General features: G+C 48.1%; 1 protein-coding gene across 1 annotated transcript; it reads left to right on the top strand.

Moving 5' to 3' along the window:
- The first annotated feature begins 491 nt into the window (after positions 1-491).
- LOC140901187 (large ribosomal subunit protein P2-like) lies at positions 492-9,806 on the top strand. Its single transcript, XM_073319574.1, has 5 exons — positions 492-612; positions 4,223-4,346; positions 6,703-6,751; positions 8,915-9,004; positions 9,687-9,806. Exons 2-5 carry the CDS (start codon positions 4,224-4,226, stop codon positions 9,761-9,763), a joined length of 339 nt encoding a protein of 112 aa, XP_073175675.1. The 5' UTR covers positions 492-612; position 4,223; the 3' UTR covers positions 9,764-9,806.
- Positions 9,807-11,291: the final 1,485 nt, after the last annotated feature.

Raw genomic sequence — 11,291 nt, 5'->3', positions numbered from 1 at the left:
GGGCTGTTATATGGTCTATATCTTGGTATAATGGCCTATGGGCAGAATATGGCGGAGCTTAGACTGGCCCTTGCCAGGTATGGGCTGCTCCATGGTCCATACCCAGGTATGCCAGGCAGAATATTAGAGCCTCCCGTGGTCTAGGCCCAGCCCTGTGCCCCGGGGCAGCTTCCCCCCCCCGTTTGCCAACCCTGAGGGGTCCCTTGTGCTCCCCGCCTCGCTGGCCCCGCCCATGGGCTGGAGAAGAAGGGGCGGGGCTCCTGCCCTCTTTCCCCCTTTCCAACATGGCGGGCCCGGCGCCCGTTGCCCGGTCTCTGTACGCACGCGCAGACCTAGAGCCGTTGGGGGCGGGACTAACGGAACGTTCATTCTGTATCTTGTTTTCTGGTGTGTTTAAATGGCAGCTTGTGGGGCGGGGCAGCGGCGTGTGACGCGCGGGTGACGCAATCGCCGCGGGAGCGAAAGGAGAGGGGAGGTGACCTTTGACCCCGCGCCCTTTGCCCCGCCCCGCCCGTGCGCAGGGGCCCTGCGGCCCCGTAGGCCAGTCGTCAGCTCCTTCTCGGAGCGCGGGGCAGAGCGTGCACATCGTTTCGGGTCTGCTCCGGACTTAAAGTGAGTGCGGGCCGCGCCCCCCCGGGAGCCCTGGGAACCCTGCCCCCGCCTAGTGACTGGGGTCCGTCCGCCCCCCCGAGAGCCCGCCCCCCCCCCAGGGACTGCCCCCCCACCCCACTGAGAGCCCGGCCCCCCGCCCAGGGACTGCCCCCCCCCACTGAGAACCCGGCCCCCCGCCCAGGGACTGCCCCCCCACCCCACTGAGAGCCCGGCCCCCCCCCAGGGACTGCCCCCCGTCCGCTGAGAGCCCGGCCCCCCCCACCCCCCACTGAGAGCCCGGCCCCCCGCCCAGGGACTGCCCCCCCCACCCCCCCCCACTGAGAGCCCGGCCCCCCGCCCAGGGACTGCCCCCCGTCCGCTGAGAGCCCGGCCCCCCGCCCAGGGACTGCCCCCCCCCCACTGAGAGCCCGGCCCCCCGCCCAGGGACTGCCCCCCCCCACTGAGAGCCCGGCCCCCCGCCCAGGGACTGCCCCCCCCACGCCCCCCCCCACTGAGAGCCCGGCCCCCCGCCCAGGGACTGCCCCCCCCACGCCCCCCCCCACTGAGAGCCCGGCCCCCCCCCAGGGACTGCCCCCCGTCCGCTGAGAGCCCGGCCCCCCCCACCCCCCACTGAGAGCCCGGCCCCCCGCCCAGGGACTGCCCCCCCCACCCCCCCCCCACTGAGAGCCCGGCCCCCCGCCCAGGGACTGCCCCCCGTCCGCTGAGAGCCCGGCCCCCCGCCCAGGGACTGCCCCCCCCCCACTGAGAGCCCGGCCCCCCGCCCAGGGACTGCCCCCCCCACGCCCCCCCCCACTGAGAGCCCGGCCCCCCGCCCAGGGACTGCCCCCCCCACCCACCCCCCCACTGAGAGCCCGGCCCCCCGCCCAGGGACTGCCCCCCCCACCCACCCCCCCACTGAGAACCCGGCCCCCCGCCCAGGGACTGCCCCCCCACCCCACTGAGAACCCGGCCCCCCGCCCAGGGACTGCCCCCCCACCCCACTGAGAGCCCGGCCCCCCCCCAGGGACTGCCCCCCGTCCGCTGAGAGCCCGGCCCCCCCCACCCCCCACTGAGAGCCCGGCCCCCCGCCCAGGGACTGCCCCCCCACCCCCCCCCCACTGAGAGCCCGGCCCCCCGCCCAGGGACTGCCCCCCCACCCCCCCCCCACTGAGAGCCCGGCCCCCCGCCCAGGGACTGCCCCCCCACCCCCCCCCCACTGAGAGCCCGGCCCCCCGCCCAGGGACTGCCCCCCCCCCGCTGAGAGCCCGGCCCCCCGCCCAGGGACTGCCCCCCCCCCGCTGAGAGCCCGGCCCCCCGCCCAGGGACTGCCCCCCCCCCCACTGAGAGCCCGGCCCCCCGCCCAGGGACTGCCCCCCCCCCACTGAGAGCCCGGCCCCCCGCCCAGGGACTGCCCCCCCACCCCCCCCCCCACTGAGAGCCCGGCCCCCCGCCCAGGGACTGCCCCCCCCACCCACCCCCCCACTGAGAGCCCGGCCCCCCGCCCAGGGACTGCCCCCCCACCCCCCCCCCACTGAGAGCCCGGCCCCCCGCCCAGGGACTCCCCACCCCCCCACTGAGAGCCCGGCCCCCCGCCCAGGGACTGCCCCCCCCCCCCATAGCATGCAAACTTTCCTGTAACGTTAACTTTGCAGTTAGTTCAGGAAGATGGGTTTGAATTAGTGCACCGCTGCAGGCATTTAATGCAGAAAAAGTTTACAACTCCATGAGAAAACAAGTTGATTTCCAAACTACACGAGGGCTTTAAATGCAGCTGTAGCCAATCGATTCGTAATGTTCCTGACTCTTTAGGGAGCAGCTGCAAAATGTCTCTTTCAAAATTAGAAATATGGCTCCTAGTCAAAACTGCAGTGGGAGGCAGACATGAAAACAAAATGTGGTAGGCAGGCTATTGAGAGAAAATGATTAAGCACCAACAGTTGTGTTTGGTGCTGTATATGACCGGTCCCTGAGATCTCCCTGACACGGTTTAGGAAGGCAGCAAGCCACTCCCTGGTATCAAAAAGCTTGAGAAACATTGGTCTAGAAGACTGAATGTACTGATTTGTTTACTCATGGAAAAAGTGGAAAGGACTAATTTTCAGAAACACCTGTTAGATGCTGGGTAATGATTTACCCTTCTTTTATTTAAGGTGTCAGCGATCTTCTGTTTTCCAAGGGGAGCAATTGAAGTATTGCTTACCAGCCACTAAAATGGCTTGTTTGGCATCAACTTTAGGGCTTGGTTCAAGGCAGGTTTGCCCAATTCTGTATGACACCAACCTCCTCCCTGGCCCATCTCTTTCTCTCACGCACATACCCCCTTCCCCCAAAGTAATATATGCTGAAAAGTTGACCTACCCTAACATTAACACTTTGATGGGATGTAGGAGAAGTCCCATATTCTTCAGAATTCTGTAGATCCCAGGCCTTATTTTGATCATGAGAAGTAATTTAAACCCTACCATTTTTTGTGATTTTTGACCTTTTCTAGAAATGGTTTGCTCTCCATCACCATCAGTTTAGCTGTCACTATCCCCATATCTGGACTGGTGACGTAGTTGAAGCTCTTTTCTTCTGGAGCTGAGAAAGAAATTGCTTCTGTGCTAAGGCCTTGTTTTCATTTAACCTGGCAGAGCCATGTCGGTTAGGGGCATGATTTTTTTTTTTTTTTTTTAAACCAACATAGCTATGTCAACAAGGCCCTGTAGTGTAGATGCAGTTTTGCCAGTATAGCAACATCTGCACTACGGACTGATTCCGGCACAGCCGTGTTGGTTGGGTGTGTGCTTCTTGACTGATAGAGTTTTGCTGGCAGAAGTCTGTAATGCAGGTGTAACTATACTTACAAAACTGCTCTTTTACCATAGCAGTTCACAGTGCAGCTTTGCCAGGATAGTCGTGTCCATCTTAGGAGCACTTGGCCAGTATAGTATACGGGTAGTCCATACCGGTAAAGCATTCCTAGTATAGATGTAGCCTTACTCTGTTTATTCTGGTATAGCGTATGCTGTTTCCCTGAACCAGCAAATGACCTGGTGTGCACTAGATGATTAGGTCAGATTAACTAGGTCAGTTGGGGTCTGAAAAATCCACTGAGCGGCATAGTTAAGCCCACCTAAATCTCTCTGTACATAGTGTCGGCCTACTTGCCACCTCTCAGGGAGGCGGATTACCTACGCAGATGGAAGAATCCCTCCCATTCATGTAGGTAGTGTCTATGCTGAAGTGCTACAGTGGTGCATTATCAGCTGTGTCACTGTAGCGTTTTAAGTTAGACAAGCCCTAAGTTATACTTTATATTAGTATAAAAGTGCTGACACAACTGCAACCACACTAGAAGGTTTTGCTGGTGTAACTATGTTGGGAAAACCTTCCTCGTATAAAGACAGCATAAAACCTTGCCTGCTAGTTTGAGACCCAAGGAGGTATCTGTATCTGATGCCCTTTGCTCCAGCAGTTTCCTCCCTCTGGATTTATAGTTCAGTAATAGTCATTAAATGCTTAGATGAGATTGTTTATATTCTCTTTTATGTACCATAGGTTCTTATATCCTGACATGGGAGCTCTTTAAGGCAACACTTCTGTATCCAAGACATTAACTTGAATTCTTTCCTGTGGGCGTCTGTTTCAGAATGCGTTACGTGGCCGCTTACCTGCTTGCTGTCCTGGGTGGCAACAACAACCCTACAGCCAAGAACATCAAGAAGATCCTCGACAGCGTTGGTATCGATACAGATGATGAGCGTGTCAACAAGGTTGGTTTCTTTGCATTAGTGTCTCTTGCCTTTTGAAGTAGTTACAGGAACACTCCTCTCAGAGAATATTTGAAGCAGTTATCTTACACTCCAGTATCATACAGAATATAATGCCCTGGTAGTTTAATAGTGTAAACGGGCTTGTTAAACTTCTTTTCTGGTCTATATAGCTTTGGAAAAGCCTAAGGGTTCTTACAACTTGCCAGTTGGAAGTTCACTGGTGTTTAGTGCAAACATAGGACTGGAAGAGACCTGCTGAGCCATTGAGTCCAGAACCCCACAGCTCCCGCTTGCAGTGATGGAGGTAGTGGGTTCAAATCTCAGAGGAATCTTGGCCAGGGAAGTAAAAATTGTGACACTTGAGTGCAAAGTGCTTTTGTGGAGGGGAGCAAAGTTCAGGCCTTCCTTACCTTCCCGGACTGCTGGAGACAGAGTCTCCTGTGAAGATGGTATCCATGACTTCTGGATGATTGTAGGCATTTGGACTTAGTCAAGGCAAAGATACTCGTATCCAGATATCAGAAGGAAAGAGAAAAACACACTGCAATATGAAATTTTTGAGACTTGGGGACTGGGAGGAAATCCAGAAGAATCTCTGACAACTTTTCTTTTTTCTTCCCAATGTACTTTTGTCACTATATATAGTCTCTATCAGTAACAGAGTACATAAACCCATCTGCAAATGTTCTCTCCTATGAGTTTCACCTTTTGCCTGCTCTGAAAGCTTTAATATTGATTGTCGTCTACTGATTCATAGTATGAACTGTAGTATTAATTACTGCTGGGAAAACACTGTACTGAAATACTATTCCTGATTTTCTTCAGTAATTGACTGTCCTGTTGATGCCTACCTCTGAATGGGAGGAAGAATGGGGAGGGTGTATGGGTAAAGAGAGAAACACACACACTTTATATATAAACATCTGTTTATGGATAAAGATCTGTATGTGATGTAACCTTTCTTAGCTGTACTATGTGGGTATGGCAACTGGAAAACAACAGCCAGCGTCAGAGCAAGGTGGCAGTAGGTTTGTCATGTGGCTCTTAACCACATTGAAGCAACATTAACACCTTATGTGAAAAACGTGGACGACTTAAAGCAAGTAAATAGCAGTCTGCAATCGTCAGGGACAATCTTGTCTGTTCCACTTGTAACCGTGTTTGCTGTTCTTGCATTGATCTGTCTTCGCATTTATATGTTCACCTGTAGTATTTGCTGAATCCTGATACGTCGACATCAGCATGAGACTCCATCCCTGTGTATGGGTGATATGGGCTGTTCAGTTAATTTATTATTTATGGTGCCTAGAGGCTCCAGCTGAAATTGAGTCCTCATTGTAATAGGTGCTATACCAGGTGGGTACTGTTCTGAGAAACATGGAGTAGGTGGACAAAAAATAGGAGGGAAACAGAAGGAGGGAACAACCTTGTTCAAGGTTACAGAATAGTTCAGTGGCAGAGCCAGGATAGAACTCAGGGTCTCCTAACTCAGAGTCCAGTGTCCTGATTTAGTTGGGGATTGGTCCTGCTTTGAGCAGGGGGTTGGACTAGATGACCTCCTGAGGTCCCTTCCAACCCTGATATTCTATGATACCTCCCCAAACTGTTGCGTTCCCAAATAGCTTTAAGCAATTGCATGCTATGAGAAATTTTAAATAAAGGAATAATTTAACTTTAAGACTTCGGATCAGCTTTTTTAGTGTTAAAATGTTAAATTCCTGGTCGAGTTCAGTGACGCCTGATACTGCACCATAAGATGAAAGTGCACTGAGCAAATGAGCATGCAGTGACTCGTTACTGAACTTAGTTATTACTTCTACAGCTTTCAAACATGTAGTTTATAGTTTCTATTAAAAGAAAGTGTTATACTAGAAGTCTGTTGTTTGGGTTTTTTTTTAAAGCACTTCCTTACCTGCATGTGTCTAAAATTTCAAATCTGGTTTGTTCTTTACTATTTATGCTATGTAATTTTAGCACTGGTCAAAGTCGGTGTCACTTACCTCCTTCCCTTTCTAATGCACTAACTTCATTCAATACTGCAATGTTTGGGTTGCAGATACTGCAATGTAATGTTTTTTATCCTGACAAGTGTTCGGTTCAGATCTTATTTAAATTTTATGCTAATATTGCTGTTAGTTGATCTTGTAAACATTCTCCAGAAACCTACTTTTTGTCTCTAAGCTATTCTTTGTCCCTTTAATTCCTTAATGCTCTGTTTAATTATTCTGTTACGCGTACCTTTGTGGTAATGCGTATGTTGGGGAATTGCCAGTGTCAAGAGACGACTAAACATGTCGAACACCCAAAATTCCAGGATTGATCTTTAACCTCTTTCTTTTTCTCTCTCATAATAAAGGTCATCAGTGAACTGAGTGGCAAAGATGTTGATGATGTTGTCAACTCAGGTAAAAACTTACCAGATTTTAAGAGCTTAGTTGTTGCAAGACAGAACTAGACAGATCAATCCATTTGCATTTCTGTGGATTCCTCTAAAAGGGAAATGCTGGGTTTCATATTTGCTTGACAGAAGCAAACGCCAGCTAAAATATTGATTTGCAGAGAAGTGTCTCCAGGCAGTTGTCTGTTACAAGCTTATTAAAATACAGTAGGTGTTTGTCTCGGCAGCTCAGTCGGTGTTAAAGTGCATTTTATTGTAAACGAGCATATAGATTCTTGCTCTAAATCAGAAGATGAGCCTTGTATGCAAAGGCTTAAAACCAACTCTGACTTCCCTTTATTTGAAGTGGAAATTGGATATTTCTTTATTTTATCCCTTCAAATGGAAAAACACTCCCCTTGTGACTATGGGAAGAGACAAGAATGTAACTAGAGTGTCTTTGATTAGTATTATGAACTAATCAACCTAATTTTGAATCACTGTTCACTTCCGTTAAATTACAGATTCACAATGGAGTATCAAATTTTTAGGTATACCCCAACAGAATACAGTAGCAATCTTTCAGTTCATTTTTTCCTGCTATTATGAAAACACTTACTTATATGCTTGTAAGCATTACCATTAAAATAAAGTTGCCACCAAGATTCTGTACTAAATTAAGCAGGGGTTGAGATTCAGGAAATTCCTGAGTTTCAATGAAGCCTGGGATACAGCTTCTGGGGCAAGTCACTTAATCTTTCTGAATGTGTTTTCCCCATCTCAGAGAGTGGGGAAGTGATAGGAGGCTTAATTAATCAGTGTTTGTAAAGTTTGAAGCAAGTTTTAATTGCTGAATGTTAAGTTCATTAAATTCCTTTCAGATTTGGTTCTGTGCTGCATTATAAAGACCATTGATTTTTACTCTCGTGATGACTTTCAGAAAGATTAAAATTCAGGTCTTCACTGCCTGCAGATATTTTATTCCTGTGCAGTTTAACTTTTATAATTCAGAGGCACATTCTAGATTCAGAAAATGTGGCTTTGAGCATTGGATTAAATTTAGTGCAAAGCTGAAGACCCAGTTTCATTTTGGTGTACTAGTTTTCAGCCCAATGCTCATTTTGCACACCAAATAATTTCCTGGCACAAATCAGACACTTCCAAGATTAGTTTCAGAGTAACAGCCGTGTTAGTCTGTATTCGCAAAAAGAAAAGGAGTACTTGTGGCACCTTAGAGACTAACCAATTTATTTGAGCATGAGCTTTCGTGAGCTACAGCTCACTTCATCGGATGCATACCGTGGAAACTGCAGCAGACTTTATATACACACAGAGAATATGAAACAATACCTCCTCCCACCCCACTGTCCTGCTGGTAATAGCTTATCTAAAGTGATCATCAGGTTGGGCCATTTCCAGCACAAATCCAGGTTTTCTCACCCTCCACCCCCCCACACACAAATTCACTCTCCTGCTGGTGATAGCCCATCCAAAGTGACGACAACTCTTTACACAATGTGCATGATAATCAAGTTGGGCTATTTCCTGCACAAATCCAGGTTTTCTCACATCCCCTCCACCCCCATACATACACACACACACTTTTAAGTAACTTTCATCCAATGTGAGCAAAAGTGATTTGAAATAACTGAACTTGTGGGAAGGGATAGCTCAGTGGTTTGAGCATTGGCCTGCTAAACCCAGGTTGTGAGTTCAATCCTTGAGGGGGCCATTTAGGGATCTGGGGCAAAAATTGGGGATTGGTCCTGCTTTGAGCAGGGGGTTGGACTAGATGACCTCCTGAGGTCCCTTCCAACCCTGATATTCTATGATTCAAAATGGCCATTTTGTACCATGCTAATTCATTTACTACGTAACACATTTAGTGCAGCTGCTTGTGAATTTTCTGTTTGGGCAGCGGTTATCTGTGTATACATTTCAGAGTGGTTGCCTTCACATGTCTACGAAACACATGAGACAAAGGTTAAAAATCATTTCATTTGTCTCAAGTGCTATGCCACGCAGTGCTGTCTTGCTTCAGGCGTGCACTTGCGCCCTGTATGTGAAATGTTGTCCTTGTGTCGGACATCATAAGACGAAAGAGGTTACCTAGGTACAACACGTTCTGCCTAACTTTGAGGGCTCTTAGAATGAGGCTGTGTGTGTTGTTTACAAGTCTCTCATGTCGTAGGCCTCTCCAAGTTAGCCTGTGTTCCAGCAGGAGGTGCCCTTGCTACAGCCCCTGCTGCATCTCTGGCTGCCGGTGAAGGCGCACCTGCAGGTATGTCTTGTTTTTGCGGGAGGGGCGTTCCTGGGTTCTGTGTGAGACTGAGAATGCTTCTCTCTTAAGAGGGTCTCTTATTTTCCACAAACAGAAAATCCATGAAGAATCTGACCTGAAGCATGAGCCTTCATAGCTTTCCTAACTGTAGGAGCTGCTGTGCTTGGTTTAAACGTAGAACTACTTCTTTTTTTTTTAAATGTACACAGTGCAAACTTTTAAACCAAGATTAGCTTGGGAAACATCTTACAGGAGTGACTGTTCATTTTAACGTAACACTTTGGTGACTGAGGATTGTATTTTCTAAAGCTACATGGGTGAGAGGCTCAGATGTCCCATTAAATGTCAGTTCGATTTTTGCACCTATGTCATTTGGCGCTTTTGAAAGTCTCCCCCAGTTGGCACAGAATAAGCCTTAAAAACCAGGGCCTGCCTGCCCAAAATTTCTTTTCCTGGGGCATAACTTTTATTGCCTTAAAGCGTAACTTTTTTATTGCCCGCAAGTGGCGGGGAGGTAAAGGATTGCTTAAATTCATACATACTACATTTGTCTCCGTGTACATGTACACAGTATTCATTAGTCAAACACTAAATTAACATGCACAAGGATGATCCAGACTTCTGTCTCTTAGCAGGAGCTACTGGACTTTCAAATATAATTTACACTTTCTTTGACTTGCAGAAGAGAAAAAAGAGGAAGAGAAGAAGGAAGAATCTGAGGAGTCTGACGAGGACATGGGATTTGGACTCTTTGATTAATCACTTTGTTCTGGAAAAACAATAAAAATAGCAAAACCCAAAACTCTTTTACACACAGACTTGATTTACCTACTAAAGATAGACATCTTAGAAGATACTCCCTCCAGAAATTCAACTGGTTGCCTAATTCCCTTAGGCTCCTCCTCTTCTTTACGGAAGGATTAATGGTTAGTGAGGGATGGGGAGCCCAGTGATTTGTCAACTTCAGTGAAATCTACTAATGAGGTTTTCAGAAACATGTTTGCTGCATTGCAATATTTAATTACCAAGAGCATATAGTAGTATGGGAAAGAAATGTTTTCAGATCCTCACATATGCATGCTCTCTTGAGTTAAATAGGCCTATTGGATAGCAGAAAACCAAATAAGAAGATCTGAGTTCTTGCTTCTTTCACTGCTATGGGACCTTGGTTGTGAAACATAACTGCTCTCTCTCTGCCTCACTTTCCCCATCTGTAAAATGGGAATAGTACTTCACAGGTGTGGTAGGGTTAATATTTATAAAGCACTTTAATATCCTTGGATGAAAGGCACTATAGAAATGCAAACTGTCGCATTCAGAACCTGACCAGGCTCCAACTCTCCGCACCAGGCAAGGGTGTTGGAATACTAGAAGTAACAGATGGGACTTTACTAACTGCAGCTTCCACAACTGGGTGCCAGTATGCTTTGCTTTACGCAGTACAGTTCAAACATGCATGCAGTTCAGTATTAGGGCACTACTAAGCACCATATATACTTAATAAATATCCACATATTGCTTCCTGGCTTTATAAAACAGACTGGTTTGATCACGGAAACCTAGTCAATCTATTCTGCTGTATAACCATCCAGTTTACCATGTTCTACAGCTTCCCTATCCTGCAGAATCACAAAACTCCCTTTATTGCACTTAAAAAATGCAGTCAACTTTGTAAAACAATTTGATTCATGGAAGAACTAAAAATCTAACTCTTCTGTTCTGCTTTTCATCCACTTCTCAAAGCAGATAAATCACCATTTTACCGCTGGGGAAACTGAGGTATATGGAAATGAAATGACTTGCCCATGGTCATACAGCAGGTCAATGGCAGATCTGGAAATGGAACTCAGGTCTCTAATTAGTCCACTGTTCTATCCACTAGGCCATGCTGCCTCCCCAGTAACCACAGCAGTGGTAGAACAGGGGAAAGTACAACTGATTGCTCAGCAGAAGGTAGGATTCTGTTCCTTAAAATGTATCACGTTTTCCATCACTTGAAATTCACTGTTTCTGGTGTCAATACATTATTCATTGCCCTGATGTCTGTATAGGTAACTGTGAAACCCGTCCTAATGTAGAGGATCAGTGAAGGTCAGAGCCGTGTACCTACCCTTCCTTGACTCTGTTTAGAAAGCTAATCTCCGTCTCCCTTCGCTTTTGCTCTTGTTAACCTATGCCCTTGTACTTTAAAATAGGATTAAGGCATGAGCCTTGCGTTGATTCGTAATGCAGTGATTAGTCTAAAGTGCCTTCCAGGATTTTAGGCTGTAATGTGTATTATAGAGTT

The sequence above is a fragment of the Lepidochelys kempii genome, chromosome 21 (genome assembly GCF_965140265.1).
Source record: "Lepidochelys kempii isolate rLepKem1 chromosome 21, rLepKem1.hap2, whole genome shotgun sequence".
NCBI lineage: Eukaryota > Metazoa > Chordata > Testudines > Cheloniidae > Lepidochelys > Lepidochelys kempii.
The sequence above is the reverse complement of the archived record's forward strand: the minus strand, read 5'-3'. Positions and strand labels throughout refer to the sequence as shown.

What these genes read in the sequence shown, in the direction of transcription:
- LOC140901187 (XM_073319574.1), top strand. Translation starts at nt 4,224, where the DNA reads ATGCGTTACGTGGCCGCTTACCTGCTTGCTGTCCTGGGTGGCAACAAC. An exon ending in ATGATGAGCGTGTCAACAAG is followed by an intron (nt 4,347 to 6,702) that starts GTTGGTTTCTTT and finishes CTCATAATAAAG; the next exon opens with GTCATCAGTGAACTGAGTGG. An exon ending in TGATGATGTTGTCAACTCAG is followed by an intron (nt 6,752 to 8,914) that starts GTAAAAACTTAC and finishes CTCATGTCGTAG; the next exon opens with GCCTCTCCAAGTTAGCCTGT.